Raw genomic sequence first — 26,778 nt, 5'->3', positions numbered from 1 at the left:
TTACTCAAGGCTAAACACCGCCAGCTCCCTCAGCTGCTGCCCACGGGCTTGTTCTCCAGACCCCTCCCCAGCAGCAGCGCCGCTCTCAGGGCCGGCTCCAGCCCCTCAGTGCCCTCCGCTCCCTCCCTGAGCGCCGCTCCCCGCGCTGAGCCCGGAGCGCTCCCAGAGGCGGGCCGCGCGCACAGCGCCCCCTAGCGACCGCCCCCCCCCCCCCCCCCACCCCCGCTGCCGCTCCCTAGCTCGCGCGCCGAGGGCGGGGCCGTTCGGTCCCCGCGGGGCGCGCGCGGCTCCAGGCGCCGGGGGCGGAGGGGGAGAAGGGGCGGGGGCGGAGGGGGGCGGGGGCCTCCGCGCCTCCCGCCGGAAGTGACCGTCGGCCCGGCGGGGCGGGGTGGGCGGAGCGTGGGGGATGCGCGAGCGGCGGCGGCGGATCCCGAGCGGGGCTGCGGTGGGGGGCGGGGGCGGCCGCCGGAGTCTCCATCGGCACTGTCACCATGCTGAGCCGCAGCTCCTTCACCAGCCTGGTGGTGGGCGTGTTCGCCGTGTACGTGGTGCACAACCTGCTGGGTCATGTACGGCATCGTCTACACGCGGCCCTGCCCGGCGGCGGCGGACGGCGCGGCCGGGGGATGCGTCTGGCCCTACTTGGCCCGGAGGCCCAAGCTTCAGGTGAGCGGGGCGGGCACGGCCCTCGGCGCCACCCCTGTCCCTGCCCCCTGTCCGTGCCCTTTGCCCCCGCTGCTGGGCCCTGTCGCTGCTCCCCTTCCGGGCGAGCCGCTCTCATGCCCTCTCCAAATGCTGGGCCTTTGTGGAGAGCTCCCCTGGGCTGGTGCACGGCTGGGACTGGGGTTCGTGTTTTTTACTGATTTCGTGTATCTGCTGTCACACACGTACTGGTAAGAGCAACGTTGCGGAAGAAATGCTGGGCCTGTTTAGTCTAGAGAAGACTGAGAAAGGGTCTCATTGATTCGTATAAATATCTCACAGGATGGGTGCCAGGGGATGCTGCAGACATTTCTAAGTGGTGGCCTGGCGACGGGATGAGGAGTATGGCCATAAACCTAAACACAAGAACTTCCACTTCAATGTGAGGAAGAACTTCATTATGTTGAGGGTTGCAGAGCTGGGACAGGCTGCCCAAGGAGATGGAGTTTCCCTGTCTGCAGACATTCCAAACCCATCTAAATATGTTCCTAGTGTTACCTGTTCTAGGTCACCCTGCCTTGGCAGTGGGGTTGGACAAGGTGATCTCCAGAGGTCCTTTCCTGCCCTGACAGAGACCCTTTACTGACTGGGTCCTCTGGTTCTGTGAAATGGCTCCACTTCCTTCAGCTTCCAGAACAGGTCATCCCATTAAAATGAATTTAGTGGCTATGTTTCTGTCCCCAAAAGGAGCTGAAAGACTTTTTTTGAGTACACTATTTTCTTTCCTTGTGTGTACAACCTTCCTGCAACTGGAAGAATTAATGAAGCTGAAAGACAGACCTGTACTCTAAAGGTAGTTATGCATGAATTTATTTCCATACTCCTAATTTCTTCTGTGCTGTGCTTTGATTTATTTCAGTTAAGCGTGTACACTACCACACGGTCAAGCATTGGTGCTGAGAGTAATATAGATCTCGTTTGAATGTGGAGGATTTTGATGTTGAGTCCAAATTTGAAAGGTAAGGATCTGGACCAGTGGTATCCAAGGTATCGGAGTTCTTTGTGGAATTCTGAAGTGTGCATCCTGACTGGGAGTTACATGGATGGAAGTGTGCACGGAGCCAAGATAGATTTCACTATTGGCTAGCTTGGATCAGTGTGCTGTTCTCAGCCACACAGGCAAACATTTTGCAGAAGTGTGCCATGCTTATAGTAGTAAAAATTACTTTCCATTGAGCAAATCTAAAGAAAAATGTTCCTGGAAATGCTTGAGATTTGCCTCTAATTACATAGGTAGGATACTGGCTACATGTTTTGTTTTGTTCTTAGTTGCTGTTGCTGCAGACCACACTTGATGCACGTGGGCATCAAACTATGTTCTCCTGTCCTGTGGCTTAGCAACACACTCTTCCGTAACTATTTCTCTGACAAAAATCGCACAAGAAAAGAATCACTTCTTTTCTTATAGTCTACACTTTGGAGATCTTCAGAAGGGATATTGGTGCAAGATTGTGCCCTTGGAGAATTTTTTTAGTAGAGCACTGCACTCTGCATATGCCTTTGAACAATTAAAATGGCTGGAACTACTTGTTTTGTTCTTCGTATTTGCTGTCTCACTTTTGTTTTGTTTGTTTGTTTAAAATAATTGCCCCATTCTTGACTCAACATAGTCTCCAAGGTTATTTTACTCTCTTCGTTTTCTATGACTAAAGAACTTGTTGGTTACAGTTTAGGTCATACTGAACTTCATCTCTGACAGACCTTGTAAGAATTGTTTTACTGACAGGGTCTGCTAAGCCATTGAAAGTATTCAGAGCAGAATAAGCTGAGCAAGACTGCAGGAATAGAGGTGTCATTATGCAAGGGTGCAAGTAGGATGATTTCTTGGCTAGTTTAAAGGGAGTGACTTCATGGCTTGGGGCTCCAGTTTAGAGTTCTGTGCTTGGCATGCCATAGCTGAGAAGATATTTTATTAATGTAAAGTGCATGGCCAAATGTTGTGATTTTCTTTTAACTTTGTATCGTGTGTATGATCTGTGATGCATCTTTAGCACATGAAGGCTGTTTTTTTATAAGTGCTGGCATAATTATGGCTCTGTGACCTATCAGTAGAGGAAAGCAACAAAAGAATTGATGATGCAGTCTTATGTTATCTAGGGCAATGAAGTAGGAAGTGGACAAAGGTTAAACTATGTTAGTATAATAGTGAAACATTGGAAATGCATATATTGTGATATGCACTAGAGTATAAAAAATTATCCTATCCAGCCATGGAACATGTTAGCCAGAAATAATTGTGTTCCAGGCAACCCAAATTTTTAGTAATAGCTAAATATTTCAGCATGTGCTATGTCATCTCATAACATATTTATTTTGTATTTTAGGACAGTGAATGTCTCTGTACCAAAGAAAACCCGAAATAATGGCACATTATATGCATTTGTATTTCTTCATCATGCTGGCATTTTGCCTTGGCATGATGGTAAGCAGGTGCATGTAGTAAGCCCTCTGACCACGTACATGGTCCCCAAACCAGAAGAGATTAATTTGCTCACTGGTGAATCAGCCACACAGGTAGGTGTGTGTTCCACCTATAGAAGAACATCTGCAAAATAAGTAATTTCTTTTAGAGACACTTCTGGTGTTATTATCTGCTGAGCTGGCGCCTTTAAACTAATGATACTAATGATGATACAACAGGAAAAAAAAGTGTAAATCATCTTCTTGATTATCATGCAGACCACTTGGCAGAGCAGAGGCAGAGCTCTTTAAAACACTGGCTAGTTATTAAAACACTTCCCTAGTTAGCAATAATTGCTTCACTTCAAGGATTCAGTGCTTTTGGTAGAAATACTGTATTGCTCAGTTACAGTACGGGGCTGCTTTCTATAGTGAACTGAATTCATGTCAAATAATATGTTTTGCTGTTGTAAAATAACAGAATAAGATATGAAGACAAACAGATGATATTTGGTTGATCATCCACATCCTTTTGCCTGTTTTGAAGTAACATCTGATTACTGTAAAACCCTGACTTCAAAGTGATTTTTTTCTTATTAGTATCCACATTCCTAAGATATGAAGGTTAATTAGGTGAATATTCCTTCTTGATGAACAAGGCTGTGAATAGACACTGATGTTTTTCAGTGTCAGATTGTGGTGAACCTTTAAAATCTGTCATCGTATTTGAGTAAAATACTTGATCTGATCAAAATTGAGGTAAATTTTTTCTTAGCGGGCTTCTGATTTTTGATATAGTTAATGATTCCCTGGATTCTGTGAGCTAGATTATTACCCTCTTCAAAATTTTGAGTTGGTTAGCAGTATGTATTTTTATTCTTGTTTTAGAAGCAAATTGAAGCAGAAAAACAGACCAATGCCCTGGATGAACCTGTCTCTCACTGGAGGTCAAGACTAACCTTAAATGTCATGGTGGAAGATTTTGTGTTTGATGGATCATCCCTCCCCGCTGACGTTCACCGTTACATGAAAATGTAAGTCGATTACTTAATTTTGTCAGATATGTTGTTATAAAATTATGGCACATTTCTTCAAAATCCTCCCTGACCTTCTTTAGTATTCTATGTTTGAATGGGCACCTAGAGACAAGAACAGATGCTCTTAATGCTTGCATTTTGTTAGTTATGAATTGCTGCTAAGATGTTATTACTAGAAAGCCTTACTGGAGAAACCTGGTTCCTGGGTAGCTCAGAGTTTTCTGTGTGGAGTTACTTTAGTAAGGCAAAGAAGGACTACAAAAACACAGGTAAAATACTACAGCAGACCTCGAATCTATTTGTTTTCCAGCTATCCTCTGGCCTTCAGAGCAATTGCCATCCCTTTTCCCTTTCCAATTATCCTTCACCTGCAAGTCACAAACTGTACAAACTGAAGTGCTGAGGGGCACAGCTGATGTCCTAGGATATCTTTTTTCCTCCCTTTATGATTTACTTTATTTTACTTTGACAGTGTTTGTTCCTATGTTATGTCATTTTCCTCAAGAAAGTCCTAACAAACAGGGATGGGTTTTTAAGACCTCTGGCAGGCAGTAGCTTCTGCTCACAGCTTGCTTCAGTCGCTTCCAGTGTGAAGGGTGTAAGTAGAGTTGTATAGCCTTGTGCTGCTCTATGTTGATGCCTTTCTGTACAAATACCTTCTTAAATCCAGAAGTAGTTGGTTAACCAGCAGACCCCAGAGTTCTGGGATAGCTTTCCAGCCAGAATAGATACACCCATAACATGAAGGGGTTGTTGGACGGGGGTTGATGGACAAGGAAGTTCTTTCTGGTTGATTTGCATCAGTGCTTTTTTGTTATTGCGTTATACAGGAAAATAGAAAAAAAATTTATATTAAATAACCTGCTGCAATTTCACTAACTTCACTAGTAGCTTTAATCATAGTTATTACATAGAAATCTAGATCACTTATGTTAAATAACCAAGCAATATTTTTGACCCTCAATTTAGTACTTTTCTGTGTTACTGTTGGACATTGTGTTTTTAATATTCAGTCTTTCTTAGCATACATAGAGACTCCTTTCTTTTTTCAACAGCTAAAATTCAAATTTCAGGCTTCAAAAATTTCTATGATTTTTACCAAGAACATCAGAGTGTGCATAACTGCCTTTCTAGTGAAGACTTGTAAGAATTTGTCTCTATTAGAGCATTGGGCTAAATACTTTTCTAAGATGCTTACAAAGCAACTGCATGTAGATCATAATTTGCTGAATAACTTCACAGTAACCAATTTGATAGAAGGCTTGAAGGCTAGGAAGTTCTTATTGGACTCAGGCAGGTTGGTGAGGTGGTATAGCAATCCAAAGGAAGCTTCTGGAGATGGCAGATGAGATTTCTCTCTCCTCCCTGCAGTAGTATCTGACCTTCCCATTTGTGCATCAGCCATCACGTTCTTGGTCCCAGAGCATGATTGATGTCCTGCCAGGCACTGACAAGTGGGGGAGATGGTGGAGGGATGTCATGGGTACAATAGGAGGGAGATATTTGAAACAAAGGTTACAAATATATGGCAGTAAACTTCAGCATGTTTTCTCTTCCACAGACGTTTAAATTTCCCTTGGTCATGCAAAAGCTTCAGCATCATCACAACCAATTTCATTTGTATTTTTATTTGCTTATTCTATCTTTTCTGCAGAAGAGTGAAAACAAACAAATTTTTCGATACCCATATCTTACAATGAAAGATTGTTTCTAGGCTATTGGCTAATTTCTTGCTATGTGTTAAAAGAAAATGTGCCTGAGAAGATGGTGGGAAATTTCTACATGGGTAGATCTGAAAGTGATGAATGAGTGCTAATTGAATAAAAGTAGTTTTCTTTTTAGATCGCTACAGTCATAAAATCCATGTTTAAATATCCTAGGGTTCAGTTGGGGAAGACAGTGCATTACCTTCCAATATTATTTATTGATCAGCTAAGCAACAGAGTGAAAGATTTGATGGTGAGTAATAGAATACTTTTAATTACATTTAACAGTTTTAACAGTAATCTTCAATGTTGTTTTAATTAAGATTTTTTCATAGGTTGTTTGCTGTAATGAAAAAAGTAGAAATGAACAAAAGGACTCAATGACCATTTAACTTAATGTAACCTACTGTGGTAACTGCAGAAGCTGGATCTGGATTTTGAGACTTCTTTCTCGCAGAATTATCTGTCAGTCACTGTCTTCTATTCCACCAAAGATGTTTGGATTCCATTGCTTCTGCCTTCTGGGTAGATATGGAGGACATCACTGTAGCACCAGCAGTGACAGGAGCAGTCTCCTCAGTAGTTTGACTTCCTAATATGAAGAACTTGCGTTAGCATCCCAGAGTAGCTTCTCATATCTTCTAGGCATATTGACAATATCCACAGCTGATAGTGGGGCTACGCTTGAGATAAGTCAGTAGCTATTTTCTTTTCTCCTCAAAATTCACTTGTGGTTGAATTTCTTGATGCTGCTCTCTGTCATGTTAGACTAACATGAGCACCCAAAAGTTTAGTGTTACAATACGTCCAATGATTTTGCGCACTCAAATAAATCAGCAAATCAGAACTTTGAAACTTCAGTAATAGAATTACAGAAGGATGAAGCTGGATGAAGCATTGCTAGTCCAATGCTCCTTCTCAGAGTAAGATCATGTGGAGTGAGTTTTTCAAGACCTTTTCCAGTTGAATTTTGGTTATATCCAAGGATGGAGAGGTCACAGCCCCTATGGGCAATCTACTTTAGTATTCAGGCACTCCATCAGTAAAAAATAAATAAACATATATATATATATATATATAATTTTCTGTATTGAGTTTTTTGCCGAACTCTTCTCTTGTAGGAAATCATGCAGTTCTTTGCTACAGGTTACACATGGCAGTCCCATGTATCTAAATCACGTTGATCTTAACAGTTCTTAGTTAAACCTTGCAGTTCTTCTCAGTTGCACTGACTGGATTTTGGTAATTGGAGATACTGAGAACAACAGTCTTGGGGAATGTCTCAAAACTGTTAAATGAGCACATCTGGATTATGCATCTTTCTAGCCTTTGTAGATATAAACTTCCCATAAATCTTCTAAATTATCTCTCCAATTCATTACTTCAGCTTAGGTAAAGGATTTTGTTTAGTGTTCAGGGGAATCTCTACAAATTTGTGTCCCTTCCACCCCAAATTTGTACAGCAAAATAAATTCTGAGCATTTGTTGCAAGTCTTAACAGCAGATTGTTTCGTCCAGTATTTCTTTAGACATACATTTGTAATGTCTTTATTGTTGTCCTTTGTTTTAAGTTTTGTCACAGCTCATCCAGTCCAGTTCAGCACATTCATGTGAGCTTTTAACTGGTCAAGTCATGTACTCTGTTTACAAATAAATTCAACATTCTCATGTTACTGATGACATTGCTGCAGTTGTCATGCATGCCGCAATTAATGCTGTTGTAACTCACTGCCTTAGAAAGTCATTAAAGAACCTGAAAAGTGCTGCAAAGGCTGTTCCACTAAAACCTGCAAGCTTCCCCTTCAGCACTGGCTTATGTGATGTCTCAGTAGTGACTGGCCAAACTGCTCTCAATCCCTGCCGAAAGAGTGGTCTTGTAGCAAGCATTCTCTGAGAGAATGAGGGGTAAGTGAGGAGCAGGAAAGAATGAGAGAAGGTGGTACAGCTTTTGTAAAGCCAGGTTAATATTTGATTGTAAATAGGGGCATAGACAATGTCTGTATTCTATGTCTGACCTAAAATCATGGAGCTGAAGATGCATTTTTCCTGGGCCGCATAGATTGTCAACTGACTCTCATTTTGATCAAGATGTAGGTCTTCTGTGGTGAGTACTGCAGTCTAGAGATTGTGTTCCTCATGTTCTTAAATGTGCTTAAATGCTGGGGTTTTGGGAATTCTATGGAATTTATTAAAGAGATAATTTAAAAATTCATAGCTCTGAACTTGCAGTATTTGCACACTGTTTTGTAGTATTGATTAAGTAGAGTGCAAGAAGTAATGCGTGATGCTCTGATGCCATGCTGCAAGAGTAGGTTGTATTCAGGGATTTGGTCATTGCTAGCTTTCAAAGGCTTAGCAACCATCACACTCACATCAAGGTTGTGGACTTTAAGTTGTTAATTGAGAAAGAATTCATTCTTCTAATCTTACCTTTATTTTAGCTTTTGATGTTGGAGAATTCCCATTTCTATCTTCTATTGTGATCCAGTTTTCTTCCCTACAGTACCCGTAATTCTTCCATAGTAATTCTTTATCTGTGAAGAGTACATTTGCCACATGGCTGCTTACCCAGGCATTTGCAAAATTTTTATTTCTTGTCCATCCTCCACAGATAAAATTTCTTTTCCCTTTCTTCTGTAAATGTTAATGCTGTCTTTGACACACTCAGACTAGTTGAATTACGGGAATTCTTTGAAAAGTAGAGGCAGTCTGGAAGATGTTTATATCGCTTTCAGTAAACAACTGTAGAATCTTGCCAATGTTCTCCACAGTCAGCTGTAACCACACTTGATTTTTTTGTTCCATTCAGTTGACAGATTCCTGACACTGTTCTAGTTTCTCAAGCTTTTCTCTCTGCTGTATTCATAAAACTTTCTCAGCTTCTCTTCCTTTCCCTCATGTGCCTGGGTGTTCTGTCCATCTGAAAAGCTTACGTGATCTTGGGAAGGTGGTGAAATTGAAATTTGTTTGTACTCACTGGAGGAAAGAAGGAATGGGAGAATGAACATAACCCTCAGTTCTTATCTGCGTGATAAGTGGGGAGCCTAAAACCATATTCTACATCACAAGAACCAGAAGAAGCCTGTTCACCTCAGTTAGGTGTCAACTAACTAATTACTGTAGAAACAGTGTGGAGTAGCAGGTCTGAGATGGGAATTATGATTGGGAGTAATTAGGAGCCTGGAGCAGTAAGTCTTGAACTCTTGCAAGGAGTGCCTGCCAGTCTGTCGTCCTGAGCTATCCCTGGAAATGTAAAACACACTGCCTAACTTGTTCTAAGATAGCTGCTGAGTATTCTAACATCTGAGAGGACGAGGCAGTTTTTGTTGTTTTTTTTTAAACCTGTTTGAGAGGTGGACATGGGCAGCTATCATGCAGGAGCTCAGGCAATTTAAGACTTTTATTTCCAGTTTAAGTAACATGTAGATGATACAGTAGGATTAGCAGAGATTTATTTTTTGGGGTGCAGGAAGAAAGTTTTTGTGACACCCCAAACCCCAAAGTTATCTTACTTTACTTTAGCTGTGGTGTTTTCATTAGTCTGAGGTAGGGGCATCGTCTTTCTTCCCCAACCTTTCAATTTCTCTCAAAATCAGCCTCAGTGAAGTACATTTCTGACTGTGGCATTTGGGATACAATTTGTTTGTTGGTTGAGTTTTTGGGGGTTTTTGTATGATATTCTAGTTTAGATAATCTTCGCATATACATTCAGAGAAGAATTGTCAAGAGTTATCTTAAGCACACGTTTCCCACTTTATACTGCCATCTCAGAGGCATTTGTATACAGGAACAGTGAGGTTGCTATAGAAACTTGAACAGATCAAACTCTAATTTAACATTTCCTGGAAAAAATACAAAGACTTCAAGCACGGTGTAGAAGTCTAAGATCTTATTCCCTTTAAAAAACAAACTGAGTTCTTAAAATTGTGTGATCAAATTATAGTATGATACAATCACTTTACTGTAAAAAAATAATGGAAGTAATTGTTGCCATTTTTCTGCCATTAAAATTGAAACATGTCTTTTTGAAATGCAGGTTATAAATCGTTCAACAACAGAGCTACCTCTTACAGTGTCGTATGATAAAATATCTCTTGGGAAACTCAGATTTTGGATCCACATGCAGGATGCTGTGTACTCCCTCCAGCAGTTTGGTATGCTTACCTTTAGTGACTTTAGGCCAAGAAACCACAACTAACCCTTAATTTGTTTCTTTTATGTACATAGATGACACTTTTTTTTTGATAGCTGGTGAAGAGATTTAATGCTACAAATCTTGTGTTGTTTCCCCTTAAAAGATAAAAATACATGTAGGGAACAAGAACACAGAGGTGAATTAACCATATTTAAGGTGAATTTTATTTGGATAGTAGTCTGTAAAAGCATTAGAGCACAAAATCAAGAAGACCATTTTCACCATGGATTTCCCCTATCATCCATGGAGCAGAAAAGTTGGATAAGTGGTACATAGGCTTTGATATAAGGTATACACAGCTGCTCACTGTAGCCATATACCTGCAGTGAAGTACAGACAGGCCATACTAAGTAAAATCCATCTGCTTCTCCTTAGCTCAGGCTAATGTATATTAAAGCTAGAAGTATGTCTGCTAAACATAACTGTCTTGAAAGAGTCAAGTAATTGCTTGCTCAGAGCTTGTGTAGGGCATTTGTCCACCATCACCTCTCCATAATTTTTTGTGAACCTCCTCAGAATTGAAATTTTCATATTCTGTGCCTCAGTTGTCTTGTGATAGACACAGATATCAAGACCTCTCATCCCAAGAATTTCCTCTGCCTGGAAAAAAGGCCCGTGTAAGATGCTGTGTGTTCCCCCTAAGTATGTAGATAGTGAAACATAAAGTCTGAAATTTTCCTAGTGGAGTAATTTCTGGAACAGCTGGATTAGTAGCAAAACTCCAAAATCACTTGACAATGGCCACAGTCTTGCTGTGATGGCAAAGCAAGTTGGTTCTGAGCTCAAGCACTATTGCCATAAATGCAGCATTGTGTATTTTCTGAGAACTTAAAGGCATTACAAAACACATTGTAATTACATAAGTTAAAGTCTAGTAACTGATGAGTTTTGGTTTTGGGCAAGCTAAATAACTTGCCAAATTATGGGTAGATTAGGATTTTACCAATATAGCTTCCATCATGTTTTGGATTTATGATCCCTTAACAAAACTTGTGCAGGTGACATAAGATCCCTTTCATATTGGACTTGAGAATAACAGCAATGAACTGTCTGGTACTTCTTGCACAGTGACTTGTTCTTTTTTGTAGGGTTTTCTGAAAAGGACGCAGATGAAGTAAAAGGAATTTTTGTTGATACTAACTTGTACTTTCTGGCTTTGACATTCTTCGTAGCAGCATTCCATGTAAGTGGTTTTAGTTTTTAGGAAGTACATAATATGAAAGAAAAAGAAGGGGGTGGTTGGAGGGGGCGGTGTCTGACTTTCAGGTGTTTAATTTATTAAGAATTATTCTTGAAAATATTGATTTCATTAGAGCAGTGGAAGCATTATCTGGTACAAGTCAGCTATATTTCCAATACAGAATTAATATAAAAGCCTTAAATGAGGCAGAAATTTGAGATAATTATGCAGAAATTACCAGTCTTGACTGAAATATGAAACATTACCTTCATTACCACTTTTTTATGTTGTAGTTGAACCAAAGCCCCTAGAATTAATATGCCTGTCAACAGTAGTTTAATTTTTTTTGACTTCTCACAAGGTTTACCACTGCAGTGGCATAGCTGGGGCAGCTGTACTAGGGTTTGAGTTTCTAACTTCTAATCCCTGGAGAAATTTAGATCAGCCGATGTAAATTGCTTCCAGAAATGTTCCTGTGAAGTGTGGAGTACTCATGGTTATTTTTTGTTGTTGTTTGTCCCTTTCTTAGCATTGGCTTATATCTGAGTCTTGGTTTTAATGAACAACCTTTTTTTTAGACACTGGGAACATTTTTGTTATCTACAATTACACTCAACACAGTTTCCCATGCTCTAGAAGAGATAAGAACTTGCCTGGAACTTGTTTTTTATGCTTACATTGCATAGAGTTAACTTGTTTGGAAACCTTTGACTTCCATGACATATTAATTTAATTTTTTTCACTCTGTTTATCAGGTTACAAGGTATCTGTAGACTGGGACAAGTTTTTCTGATACTTTTTTCTTTTGTGTATCATTTTCCCAAATAATAATTTTTTAAAAACAAAAAAACCAACCCCCTCCCATAAACAAACAAACCCCACAACTGAAAATTTCATCATTAAAATCCACTGATCCAAGAATTTCTGGAATCTGTTCAATATTTTTAGACACTGCAGGCTTAAAGGAAATACCAAAAATTATACTGAATGAAAATACTGAAGAAAATAAAAAAGCTTCCTACAAATAAATTGAATTTTAAATGTCCTGAAAGTTTAGGTCAAGTTAGTGACAAAATACAGAAGAAAGCTGGCTTGTTGTATTATAGGATGTTTTTTCCTGAAGTTTTGATATTATCCAAATGTAACTTTACTATCAATCCAATACAGAACATTTTTAGTTTAATTTACTGTGCTTTTTCTTAGTCTCCCAAGGAGGTGTGTGGTTCCTCAGGGTCTTCATTCTTCACCCTCTGTGATGAGTTACCCTATATTGGGTCTCTTGACTTTCTTTACAGGACACTAATTTGTGCAGCATTGCAATAGTAGTATTTGAAATTCATCCTGTCATTTTACTCTGCTTTTAGAGCTTGGACTTCTACAACAACTTTTCTTTTTGGCTTTTATTTGTGAGCCTTAATTTTCCTTTCTGAAGCTTCTAAAACAGGGTTTTTTGTAAATACCATGTTGAATGCATTGTTAACATTTTCGGTCTCTAATTAGTGCACGTTTCAAGTAAATGAGTATGTTACTTCCTATTTGCAGCTTCTCTTTGATTTCCTTGCATTTAAAAATGACATTAGTTTTTGGAAGAAAAAGAGGAGCATGATTGGGATGTCCACAAAAGCAGGTATGGACTAGAATGCAAAGTCTATGTGCTGTTTTATGGTGTGTGTTTTCAGCCTTGCTCTAAGTTGATGCTTTGTAGGTTTACAGAGACAGCGAAATTAGATGGTTTTTGTATGAAGAAGAGATGGCTAACACTCTAGCTTTGTTAGTTCTGTGCTCAGTTATCACTTGAGTTTAAGCATTTGCGTCCCCACTGAGGTTTCACTGTCTTGGAATTGGGAATTAGATTAATATTGAGTCAGTTGCCATGTTTTCCTTGCTGAAGGAACACAGAAGTACTTTGAGAAAAGAATGAAGACCAGAAAAAGTTCTGTGGGTGGATAGAATGTACTTTCATGGGTAATGCTGTTCTGCAAGCCCCTTGTGTTCCTTGTAGATAACTACAGGTTCCAAAATATTTGTGGGTGGAAAGTTCTATATTGTAATGCTCTTGCTTGATTCGGACTTTGATGTAAACAGGGACAATAGGGGAGGAGGAAGAGAGCATGGGAAGGTTAACTTGATTTGTGTGTAGGAACGATGAGACACATCGTGATCTGACATCCTGCCAAGCCTTCCTAGAAACAGGTGAAGGCTTTTCCAACAGGTTTTTTCCAATTTTGATTATTAAGCAAAATTGTAAACCAGGAGTCACTTGACCTCTGAGACAATCCTTAATTCTATCATATTTACAGATAGATTAAAACAAGTAAGGAATATCAATACCAGGGGGGGTAAAAGGCATTTTAATTTATGATGAACAACATCTTTTTATCATGTATCATTTTTATGAGAGTGCATTTTTTTTTAAAGCAGTTGTATTGCTGTTGGCATGTGTATGCCAGAAAGTTCAGAAAAATTTAAAACAGTCCATGGAATTTCAGAAATAAGAGTCATTTGCCAGTTTCAAAACTCAGTGAAGTCAAATTCAAAAGACTTAACATTTACAAACAATAAATGAGTTTCAAATTATCATATATCATATACATATATATATATATAATTAATATATTATCTCACAGCCTTTCAGCTTCCTGGAGACAAGACTCATGAATGTAGTTCCTGATTGTACTCATATGTTGCTGAAATGCTTCAGTAATGAAGTTTTCACTAAATGTTCCAATTTTCTTTCATCTCCTGTGATAAGGATTGCATAAAATGTTCTTGTTTCCTATTGCCCAGAGATCTCTGGCTGTTTCTAGGACTACTAGATATATCAAGATGTACACAGAAGAAATTTATGCTTAAATTGTGTAAGACAGAATTGCACTAAATAGGCCATCAGTCTCCTGTCATCTCAGCTGTTCATTTAAATATTAATAAGCCTTCCATTTTCATTCTTTCTGTCTAGTGCTTTGGCGGTGCTTTAGTACTGTGGTAATATTTCTTTTCCTTTTGGATGAACAAACAAGTTTATTGGTACTGATCCCAGCAGGCATTGGTGCAGTGATTGAGGTGAGTTCTTAAAGCTGTAGCATGAGATACCAGTATTAGCAGCAACATCCATAGTTTACAGTAGAAAAAGAATGCTAAACTAGTTACTGGAAGCTGTAGCTTGCATGTCCTTGGCTTTCAGTGATAGAGGAGATTGTCCCCCTTGGTCAAATAACTAACCTGAAAGTATCAGTTTTTTGTGGGATGGTCCAGCTGATAGTGTATAAACCAAACACAGAATGATGCTGAGGTTCCACCTGTCACATCACCCAGTAGGCCTCACTCCTGGCCAGGCAAATATAACCATGTCAAGAAGCCTGCATGGAAGCATTGTCAAAGAGCAGGCTGTGTGCCCACAGCCAGTGCCAGGACTGAGGTGATTGGGGAAGGAGGAAAATGAGAAGACTGCTACCTGTGTGCATGATTCCGAAAGTCTGCATCTAGTCAGTAGGTTGTAAGTTGCACAGATATTTCAAAGTGACAGCAGTCATATGGACAATACATCTCAGAGGAATTTGTCTGTTGGGAAGAACTTGTTCACAACTTGGACCTGTTTCTCGTGCAGTACTAGTAGTGACATTGATTCTGTAAGAAATAATTTTCTCACTTGTATCAAAGATAACAGTAAAGGATCGTCTTTACCCTATTCTCGTTTTTTGGGTTTGGAATATGTGATGGGTGACAAGAGAATATTGGTGTATCTAAAGTTAAAAAAATGAACCTTGTCCACAAAAAGCTTCAGGGAGTGTAGCTCTCCAGGGGAGCTGCATTGCCTAAACTGTCAAATCTGTACAGCACTATGGATACATGAATAAATTTTCAGGTGAACTGAAACTTCGGGTTTACATTAGGGTCAGGCTGTTAGAGATGTACAGTAAGTAACCAAACAATTCAGCAGATTCACTGATTTTTTTGCTTGTAGTCCAGTACTGAAATGTAATGACCATGTGAGTGGCAACTTAATCACTGTTAGTTCTGAGGCACCTTCATGAAAAGCACATGAAAACTTGCTTGGCTTGTCACTATTGGAATTTTCTAAATGCCTGGCCTGGGGTGTTTGTTGATATTAACCCCACTTAGGCACTGCAATTCAGATATCCTGAAACAACTACTTTAATTCACTTAAACTACATCATCTAATAAAGAGACTTGATAGTGCAGGCTCACAACATTGTACTTGTTTGATGACGTGGCATTTGGTTTGTGTAGACACAAGCAATGTGTGCTGCAATCTGACTGCTATTGCTTTATGCAGTGGGTAATTAAAATAGATATTCTGGAATCTTGATTCTAATTATCTGAATCCTTTATAAGATGTTCCTTTTCATAATAATCTTCTATGTGCATGTTTTGTTTTTGCTAATCACAGCTCTGGAAGGTGAAGAAGGCTTTGAAAATGACAATCAGGTGGCAAGGTTTGAGACCCAGATTTCAGGTACAGTAGATACTGCCCTGCTAATGATCACACTCTTGCATCATCCATCTGCTTCCAGGTTACTGTGCAACTTGACTCCTAGTGAAGTGAATATTTTTTTTTAAATTATAAAAGTTTCATGTGTATAGCTCCTTGAATGGCTTAATCCAGTAGGAAGATGAGCATTTTCAAACCTGTTTCTTTCTTTGAGTTCTTTGGAAGAAGCAGCTATTTGTATGTATTTATGGTGCAGGAAATGTCAGAACTCTGTCAGTCCTGCTAAATCTTTATAGGTGGGACTGTGCTGCTGCCACTGTGTTGGAAAGGCACTCTTAAGTGACATCATGTTTTGAAATAAAGAAACTGGCTTTTTCATTAACCTGTAGGTGTAACTTCTCCATTGTGGAACTAACAGGAGATGTGACATGTTCAAGGGGCAGTACACTCTTAAATGATTCTTCTGAGTAAAATGAAGTGCTGAGACTGCAGACCATGCGGTGGCAAAGTGCAGTCGACACTGAAAGTTCATCTTGTTGGTAGAAAAAACAGTTGTCTAATATTCAGCATTTCTTCAAAAAGTGCTGGCATGTTGTGCTGCTTGAAGTCTCTTGTGTTTGGAGTGACTGGTGGCTCTGCTTGTTCCTGTGTCAGTAATCAAGGATCTGTGTTTACACAGGTAGAATTTCCGGACATGTATAGATAATCCATAACTGACCTCTTCATGGTTGTTGGTTTTCATAAATGCTTCCGTATCTGACTAATTTTTGACTACTTAACTTTGCCTTTGGTTTGCAAATTCTGCTGTCTCAACAGCATTTTTCTAAGCAAAGAAGTCCTGGAAGTTTGGTATAAAATATGATGTTAAAGGTTAATCTTTTTACCTACCCTGTATTCAGTAGGCTGCACAGGACAAATATATGACTCTCCTGTACAGAAGCTTTTAAAAGCTTTGTTACCTGCTTAATGTAGGGAGTTGGACAGCAAATGCTTTCCCCCTACGTTCTGATGTAACTGTAGTTTTCATGTGTCTTGCAGTTTGGTGCATACAATGACTCTGAAAAGAAAACTGAGGAATATGATGCCCAGGTAAGAGGGAATCCTATGACTTCCGATCTACAAAGTCTGTCTGTCATCTGTTGATTGACCTGTTTTGCTCTTTTTTTCTACAAGTGTTTTTCCACATCCTCACGGTTCTCAAGTGGATCATCATTGTGTAGATGATCAGATAGTGAAGATTGATTCTAATAATTTATGAAAGGAAACAGTGAAATAGTTCTTTTGGTTGTTGAATCTGGTTGAGGCATTGCTCTGAGAAGCAGAATGGCAAGTGACTTACATGAAGAGAGATCTGAAACAGTTACCACTCGCAATTTTAAAAGCTCATATTTATACTTGTTATTTGTACTTGTTTTTACTGAAGGAAAGTTCACGTGGTTCCTGGTTTCTGAAAGGACTTGAGCATAGGTGACAACATTGGTGTTAAGTAGGGAGCTACATTTAGACACTGATCTTTGTGCTCTCTCTTGGTGCCTACACTCTAAGATGATTGCTTGTCTGAACTGGGCTTTGAAATTTTCACCATCACCACTAGAAGTGGAAACATAATGGAAATTATAGCAGACATTTGGGAATAGATAAAGATTTTCAGGAAAAAATTATGTGTCTGTCTGCTATTTAATGCTATGAAAAATATTTCATATAGAATGTAAACTAACAAAGTATTTTCCTTGTCTATTAGGCTATGAAATACTTGTCATATTTGCTCTATCCACTGTGTATTGGAGGGGCAGGTTACTCCTTGCTGAATGTCAAATACAAGAGGTACTGTAACTCTGTAAATGATCTTATATGGAATTGAAACATTCCCCATTTTTTCTACATGGTTATGGAAATTGGTTGTTAGTTTGATGCGTAAGCCAGGAACTGGAAACTTCCTTGTCCTGTCTATGTAAAGCTGAAGAATCTAGATGGTTTTTAAAATCCTGTAAGCAACAAGCTGTTGTATTTCACAAGTAACCTGATGCTACTTTAGCATAGAATTCAGTAGCTTGCATACATGTCAATCAGAAGAGGAGGAAGAAAGCTACCATTGTTGTTCAGACGACCAGGTGGTGATAGTAGGGGTGAAAGGAATTCCGTGGTTGAACCTGTGCAATAGCAGAGAGGAGCAAAAACCTTCACAAAATTATTTGCTTTGAACAAGAGGCTTCTCTGTTCCTAAATAAAATAGCTAGGTTGGCAAGCAAGCAAAAGCGTTTTTGAGAAAGGGCTCTTTATTCCTGTAGAGCCATGAACTTCCTGCAGCATAGTAATACTTCAGCAAGAGCTGGACTCAATATTTCGTGAACAGATGAAAGTCTTGTTGCCTTTCACTCAAAATAGCTGGTTCATTCTGTGTTGGAGAGATGCAAACAAGTGTGCAGCCATGAGACTTTGTTGTAGGAAAAACCTCCAAACACAAGCATGGTAATTGCCTTGTAGGCATTTTTTATAGTCCTTAAGCCCAGGTGGGATGGGAGAAAACAAGCAGTAGTAGTTTTTCCTAATGTTTTAGGCTGTTGCTGCATGCATGAGCTATAACACTTATTCTAGAAATGGGGGCAATTTCTGGGCTATTAGAAAAGCAGTTTTTTCAAAATGTTTTTGTCAAATATGCAGCATTTTAAAATTCTGCTTTTCTAACAAAATTCTTGAATTTTGTATTAGTATTGTTTAGTATCCCAAAGTACTATATTTCAGGTATTTTATGAGCTGCTGCTTAAGGAAGTGAAAACAATTCATATAATAGAATTCTTGCCATTGTTAAATGTGCAATGAAATGTGACAGAACAAGTAATCTTAGCTGTGGAATATCCCTTAATCTTGGAGACATTTTTTGTTCATTCTTTAAATGCTTGTGGATTACTGAAATGCTGCTACAACTGTAATGCTTCTATAAATGTGTCAGTAACATAGCAGTGCAAGTTTAATTTTAAATGATGTAACCAGAGCATGACAGTTATTAGCTGTTCTCAGGATTGCAAGCAGAAATAAGCAATTCGATCATTGTCTATAGCACTACAGTTATTTTGTTAAGATTATACTCCATTGAAGATCTGAGAAGGTTATTAAATATAAGGAGGGAAAAATGTAGATTCCTTGTATTTACTTTTTTTTTTTTAAGTACCTACTGTTGTGGTTTGCACTGAATGGTGCTTGTTTGAAATTTGATAAGTCCTTACTGTGCTGTATTAAGTGATTCTTTAATATTTAGAATACAGTGTTACCTTTGCAGGCCTTAATACAGTCAGGATTCAGTGCACAATATTACACACACAGGGCACATATCTTGTGTCTGTTATCTGATTGTCAGCACAGAAGTCTTAAAATGGTCTGTAAAAGTAGAAAAACAGGTGATAAACCTCTCAAAACTTCTTGTATGGACTAATAAGCATTGTTTGCTTAAACTTACCTTCTCTGGAGCCCTTCCTAATACAAGGAATATGTGAGGTATTTAGTTCTTGCATGGAATAATTTGTAACATAGCCATTTCTTGGAGCAGTCGGTGTACAGTGATGTGTAGCATGTGTTATAAATTTGGCTGAAGAAAAATGTAACTGTACTCTCTTCTTTATTTGTAGCTGGTACTCCTGGTTGATAAACAGTTTTGTCAATGGTGAGTCCCTTCTGTTCTTTTTTCTATTCATATTTCTTCAAATGAATGCCAGGACTCACAAGTAGAATATTAACTGCTGTCATTTGGATCGGTGTAATACAGAGCTATAACTTATTATTAAATAATCACAGTGATTGAAAAAGGGAGAAGAATCAACCCAAAGTTAACAAAAGAATTATATGCATCTTCACTCTTTAGAAAAAATGAGTGCAAATTACTAATTATGAAAGTACAGTTGTATTATGAGCATCTGTGCATTTGTTTGTTTTCCGTATTTCATCTTCAGGAGTGTATGCTTTTGGATTCCTGTTTATGCTGCCCCAGCTATTTGTGAACTACAAGGTAAGATTGAAAAGTGATGAAACTCTACTTTTCTAGTCTCTTCTTGCAGATTTTATTACAATTTGATATTTTTTATTTTTAGATGAAATCTGTTGCACACTTGCCATGGAAGGCGTTCACATACAAAGTAAGTAAAGCTCTAATTTAAAGTTGGGTGCAGTCATTTTGAAAATTATTTTCTGTAAGAAACAGCCTAAGAATAATTAGCTTAAGGATGGTACTTTTTTTTATTTTAAGAACTAAACTTGTTTGCAACTGTCCTTAAAAAAAAACCCCACACACTGATTTTAATTTTTCATAATGACTTCCATATGATGAGAATAGAATACTTACATCCTAGTTTTTATAATACTGCTTTTTGTACTGTCTTGCATGAATGCAGATGTTGGTCCTGCAGATAAATCTATCAGTCTCAGTTAAATGCATTATTTTAAGAAGATGTCAGTGAATCACTGACAAGGGATAGTTGTCAAGAAACAGTTTAGGAATGCTAAAAGACCTTATTTTGGCAGGCTTCAGGAACTACCAGAGGCTGAAGTAATGTACACAATTCTGTGCCAGGGTGGTAATTGTGAGCTTCTGGGCAAATGTGAGTGGAACTGTTCCATGGGGGAAGAGAGGTTCCACTGTGGTGTCCCCACTGCCTGGGTTGCCCTGGTAGGAAATAATGCAGTGCTGCAGCCAAGATCAATAACAGACCTTGGAGGGGAAAGTGAGTTTATTTAAAAACAGCTCACTGACCCTTTGATAGCTGTATATCTACAAGCACCCACTTGTGTGTCCAAGATTTGTATGTATTCAAACACTGACATGATAGACCCAAGTATCCCAGTCAGGATTCTGTGCACTGATGTGGAATAACAAGGGAGACCCCCTGCTGGGTTTCCGTATCTCCTATGTTCTCTCTCAATTAGCAACTACATGCTAGTTTTATTCTTGTACCCCTAAAGAGCTGATGGTGTTCTGACTATCATTTCCCACCAATCCCAGCCATTAGGATTTGTGTACTGTGCTTTGTTTTCCTGATCTTCGTGCCTGAGAAACCCTGGGTGGATGTGCTAGGATCAAGACCCTGGTGCCATCACCATGTACCCTTTTTACTTGTGCTTCCACTCATAAATGCTTTCACTTTTCCTTTGTGCTGATACATTACAGTTCTCTTTAAAAGGAACAGCATTAAAAACTGCTCAAGAAATGGTGTCCAATTCTGAACAGAAGATTTGTGACAAAAGAACTAAAACGTATACATCTAAAGAGACCTTGAAGGCTTTTCCATTTCTATGAGCCTATAGCAATGGTCCAACTTCCTGCTGCCTTACTGTTTTTAAGGAAACAGAGTACATCTAGGAAAACAGTTTGAAATGTAGCTGATAGCAGAATAGCAAACAAGTGGTGTTTGATGTGGAAATAGAGACAAAAGTAACAATAAACACAGTATTTCAGGCATATACTAAGCAAATCAGCATGTTTCTCAAGAGGAGGGAGCAAAAGGTGTATCAGTGAAGTAATTTCACAATTTTACTTCACCAAAGAAAATAACTGAGCAGAGATATTAGCAGTTAAATAAACAACAGAAGGAGGTTATTCAAGCAAATAACCTTTAAATCAGTACAACCTTGCTGAACAGCCTTTTCTTATTTATGGTTCCTGTTTAGATGCCATAGGCTACCCACAACAAAGGTTTGTGTGTGTGGAGAAAGAAGTCTATTTTTGTTTTCAATTATGTTTAATTTAGAGAGGTTTGGAGGGAGTATTTTACTTTTTCAAATGGATATTTAAAGTTACTTGTTCTCTTCTTCACTTGAAGTCAAAAGAGTCTGAGGGCTCACCTCTGATCATGTTTTAGAGAGCTTTGTTGGGTTTTTACCTTAATTTGAACTCTGACTTTCCACTTTCTGTGTGTTTTATGTTTTTGCCCTTCATCGTTAATAGAGAGTACCTTCAAGTGAGGTAATCTCAAAAGAAAATTATCTAGTCTGAACACTATTGGATGAGCTGCCTGGGTTCATTCACTTGCAGTGGCTTATGAAGACTGCCTGTGTGCCTGAAGGATGGAGCATTTAGCTTTTTCTTTCCATTCTCATCGTAGGCTCACTCACTTGGGTGTTGACTTGGAAAAGCTGTCTTTTCCAGCTTGCCACAGTTTTTATTTTTGGTGCATGACAAATCTTTGCACAAGCTTGAGAAGTGCCAGCCATATTCCTCTCCTGTCCAACACCCCCATTTTCTGCTGGTATTTTCTTCCATCATATAAACAAACATTGGCTCATTTGATAGAGTGAGTTTTGTGCTTACACCACTTGCCCCCTTCTTATGGTATGGATTAGCATACAACTTGCAAAACTGAAAGGAGCCATCTTACTGATTCAGTCTGTTAACCCAACAGCAAAACTAGATGTTTTTAATGAGTTAGGACAGTTTATTGTAACATGAGTACTAGAGCTGGTGCACTGTAAGAGTTGATGTGTGCAGCCTCCCTGTTAGACAAGAGCCAGATCCAGAGGACTTTGCTTTTGGTTAAATTATCTTCCATTATTGCTGCAGAAATAGAGCTTATAGTATGCTAGTTGATTGGAAATGGTGTAGAAAATTAGCCATCCCTTGTTCAAAACATGGTTACTTCCATGAAAGCACTGAAAATAGTTTGAGGTCTTTCCAGGCTATCAAGTTAATCCTCTTAAGAGCAATAAATTAACAGATTTTTGCACAAATTTCTACAGAAAACGAAAGTGAAGTGACATTTTGTAAATCTTGTCATTTGAGTAATGAATGAACAAAAAGTCTGAGGGTTTTTCCAGTTTCCTTTGAAGTTTTCTCTGAAATTGAGTCTGTGTTTTTCCCCTCCCATGACAATACTCTCACTTACCCGAAACATCCTACTTCCTTTTTGCTTGTAACTTGTGGTCTATAGTAGACAGTATGGTCTTCATTAAAAGAAGGCATTTTAAAGTTTGTATTAATTAGTTTTGCAGCATAATCTTTAAGTGTTGTTATAAATATGGAGGAAGTCTGTGTTCCCACAGAAAAACACAGGAAGCTTCTGACTGTGTATAACTGACGACTTCCTCTCTTCACAGCCAACTAACTTATACTTCTCTTTTATTTGCAGGCGTTCAACACCTTCATTGATGATATATTTGCTTTTATCATCACTATGCCAACATCTCATAGACTGGCATGCTTTAGAGATGATGTTGTGTTCCTGGTCTATCTCTACCAAAGATGGTACAACTTCCTTTAATATTTGTTACAGTTTTTACAATGCTATAGATGGTCGCAGTCTTGTTGCTGTAAAGAACTATAGATGGGGATAGACTTGGAGCAGAAGTTTAATACTATAATAATCTGTAGTATAGTATAGTATGATCTTGATAATGTTAGTTATGTATATGCCTAGTGAAAAGAATGGTGAGCAAGGCACCCTGCAAAGGAGATCTCAATACTAATAGAAGAAACAAAGACATTTTCCCATAACTGACAGTAATCCTGGACATGATACAGAGTAGTCAAAAAATTCCTCTTCTCACAGTACTCAGAATTTTTGTCAGTTGCCCCTTTTCCCTCCCCACAACATCCTTCTTTTCACCAAATTTGGAAGTTGCAAACTTCCCCCATCCCCCAAAAAACAAACAAACAAATAAAAAACAAAAAAAAAAAAGGAAAGAAAAACCAGGCAAAAACCCACAAAAACAAAACAACCCACTCCCCCCCACAAATCAAATGTGAGACATAAATATCTGAAGTAAGGGGAAGGAGATAAATTCCTAGCTTGTATTTAGAAACCCGCTTAGGCGTTCTGGGCTTCTAACCCTTGCTGAGGGCCACATCTTCATGTGCTCAGTCTGAGGCATCTTCTCCAAGGTACTCTGCAAGGCAATAGCAAAGGGTGTTGTCTAATGAGGGACTGCTCTGCTCTGCTTTTCTATTTATCTGGTTTGCAAAAACAAATTATCAGGCTCTCTTGTAAATTGAGTACCTGTTGAATTTTGGATTCTTTAAGTATCAAAAATCAGATGGGGAAGAAAGCTGTAAGCACTATTTATGAAATACTGTTCATACTGAAGTTACAGAAAGTGTATTCTTGTTCCCAAGAATAAACATTTTTGTTTATTGTTATTTTTGTAGAAATTAAGCAGTCAGCATCTTCTAATAGGGGATGGGCACTGGTTTCAAGTTTGAGAGGTATCCTGGCTTGCTTAGAAAAGACTCCAGACAAGTTTTAGGGAGCTAATACATCTCTTAAGAGGTTCTGTTATGACACAAGTGGTTGAGTCATATTGTGAAGAAGCTGATATGTCTGTACAAATTTTTAAAGATGCTAGGTTTTGCCACAAATGGGAATAGAGAACACGATGACAAAGAAATTTACTTTTAAAATTAAGCATCACAGAACTACTTAATTCCTTCAGATAGGAGACTGTAATGTAACTAAAGATTTGGGTTTTTTCTCTCAGGCTTTATCCTGTGGATAAGAGCAGAGTAAATGAGTATGGAGAATCTTACGAAGAAAAGTCAAAAAAAAAATCTCATAGAGAATAACTAAGAACTGAAGAAGATTCTGACCCCTGGACTCTTACTTGGCTTTGTGTATTACCTGGTCTTAAGGAAGGAAAAACTTATTTAATAAGAGTATTTTTAAAGCTTATGATGGAACTACATGGACAATACATCTTCTATATTGCCAAAATCTAGTTTTGATACCCTCCTCTTTCAAGACCCTCTTCTGTCCTCACAAGGTCTACAGTCTGCCAGATGACATTATATAAACTTCCTGCATTTCAGCTTCTCTTCAGTGAAAACCTAAGCATCCTGACCATTGTAATTAAGATTCAAATCTCTGTTTTTAACACAACTCACGAACTGAAACTGTGGTGCCTGTGCCAGTAGGCTATGAAAACTGAAAAAACAAGACACTGTGTTACAGCAGAATCAAGGATTATTGCCAAACTGGGGGCTGTCAAAAATAAAAGGCATAATTTTGGATTATATTCTACTTACAAATCATTCTCATTTCATAATGGAGGTAATGGAAATACTAGAAATCATTAATTCCTAGCTAAAAAAAATATATTGTCGGAAATACAGGATAAGGTAGATGGTGCTGTTAAACTTCAAATCCTGCAATGTTCTTGGCCCACAATATGGCAGAGGGTTTCAGTTTTCTTAAGATGAATGAAGGTGTGAAAAAGCTGTAACATGACTTCTTTCAATATGTATGCAAGTTTATAGAAATCCTTCCGCACTGTTGACAAACCTGATTTCTTGGCATAGTAGGTAATGATGTAATGCAAATCATTGCTATGTGATGGGGAAGTCTCTTAATGCTTCTTAAATTTTTATTATTTGGTACCACAGTGACCTATTAGGCCAATTCTGTCGTGTTTCAAAGGGAACAATTCCTCAGTCTTTTCCCCCTCCCTCCCTGCCCCATTCTATTTTTTAGATGAAACACACATTATTCAAATGGAATTATTTTGCTCAAGTACAGGTTCAACAAACTACACAGATACAGAGGGGGAAAATAGCCTGGTAAAGAACAATTCATACCTTTCATGCAATTTAAAATCTGAATTTCATGGAAATGGAATTCATTAAGAGAGGTATTTTGATCTGTTTCTTTCAAATTTGTAAAAATAATCAGGTTGAATTACTATACCAAAATCCAAACTCCACAGCTGTATCTAGAAACGACTTTTAAAAATGGTTAGAAAAATTTTAGATTTAAAATCTTCAAAGATTTTTAAAAGCAAGTTTCTTAGTAACAGTAAGGGATATACAGAGTGCATTCCTTTCAGCAGCAAATAAAATACAGTTTAAAATATCCAAAAGGCAGAACTCTGATTTCCAATTCTAGTTTTGCTTTGGTAAGTTTACAAATAAACCATAATGATTCTAAAGTTTATTAAATTGCATGCTGTTTGTGGAAGGCTGTTTAACCTCAATTTGTCATTAATTGAAAATATTCATTGAATAACCTTGAAGAACACAGGTGAGTACCTGTGGTCTGTAACTACTTTGTGAAGTAGATTTTATCCAGTTCTGATACTGCAAAAGTCTGAATATATAAACATTTCGGTCCCAAAAAGATAAAGAAGCCTGCCTGTTGTGTTTAGCTAGAGACTACAGTCTTTCCTATACTGGAGTCCTCCTTACACGCTGCTGGCAATGGAAAGGAGTCTTGAAGTGAATATTTATCTCCTGTTAATGTTAAAGGCTCTTTATGCTGTTAATTGTAACTACAGATTATTGATTTTGGCATTAAACACACCTAAGTAAGTCTATGCAAAACTGGGGTTGCATTTGCTGTATCTTTTGTCTGTTTTGAGTTTGTTTGGAATGAGCTCTTTGCTGTTAAGCAAACTAATATATCACATTAAGTTAAATGCGTGTGAAAAGTTTTCCTGATATAAAGAATGCATATAGCAGGTTCCCCTTTTGTGCCATTTCAAAACAACCAAGTCATTGGTTCTTCTAGAGTCCAGAATACCATATTTGAGTACTTCTGATGTTTCTTTGCTCATTTTTGTACACAGCTGTTGAAAAATTGCTCTTGCACATTTACACACTGTGAGTTTACTGGTCTTCTGTCTTGCATTTCTTGACACTGGCCTCATGATGTCCTATACAATAGTCATAAAGCATATAAAATTAGAACATTTAAAGTCTTTAAAATGATCAAGACTTTCCTGTTCAGGTCATTGTTTTATGCATTCCATTTCTAAATAAAAAACTTGGCATACAGGATAAAGAGTTACCTTTTGTTACTCGGAAGAAAGGCCGTAAAAAAAGGTAAGTAGTAACTTTGGAGATACTGCATTATATATTTTAACTTTCTGGTTGTGGTAATGACATCAGCTAAAAATGTGGTTCTGTATGTGAATCAGTGGATAATATCTAGAATCTTTAAGTGTCCAAGAGTAACTTACAGTAGTTTCACGAATACAAGCCGCACGGAGTATAAGCCGCACTTCCGGTGCCTCGACAATGTTGCTGTCTTTGTCAATAGATAAGCCGCACCCCGAATATTAGCCGCACTTTCGTTCGTAGCGAGAATCCGTGCGCAGCTTTCACAAATTGGCCAATTAGTAACAGGATCGCAGCATAGCGG

At 38.5% G+C, this 26,778-nt stretch overlaps 1 protein-coding gene across 1 annotated transcript; it reads left to right on the top strand.

Moving 5' to 3' along the window:
• Window positions 1-415: 415 nt before the first annotated feature.
• CLPTM1L (CLPTM1 like) lies at window positions 416-26,053 on the top strand. Its single transcript, XM_033068479.2, is given in 19 exon segments — window positions 416-554; window positions 556-666; window positions 1,562-1,616; window positions 1,619-1,661; window positions 3,027-3,216; window positions 3,994-4,136; window positions 6,020-6,098; window positions 9,882-9,999; window positions 11,129-11,223; window positions 12,763-12,847; window positions 14,177-14,280; window positions 15,629-15,694; window positions 16,709-16,759; window positions 17,412-17,494; window positions 19,294-19,328; window positions 19,615-19,670; window positions 19,753-19,797; window positions 22,780-22,895; window positions 24,125-26,053. Coding segments are annotated over 19 exon segments (1,623 nt in total). The 5' UTR covers window positions 416-491; the 3' UTR covers window positions 24,210-26,053.
• The last annotated feature ends 725 nt before the right edge of the window (window positions 26,054-26,778 follow it).

The sequence above is a fragment of the Catharus ustulatus genome, chromosome 1 (genome assembly GCF_009819885.2).
Source record: "Catharus ustulatus isolate bCatUst1 chromosome 1, bCatUst1.pri.v2, whole genome shotgun sequence".
NCBI lineage: Eukaryota > Metazoa > Chordata > Aves > Passeriformes > Turdidae > Catharus > Catharus ustulatus.
The sequence above is the reverse complement of the archived record's forward strand: the minus strand, read 5'-3'. Positions and strand labels throughout refer to the sequence as shown.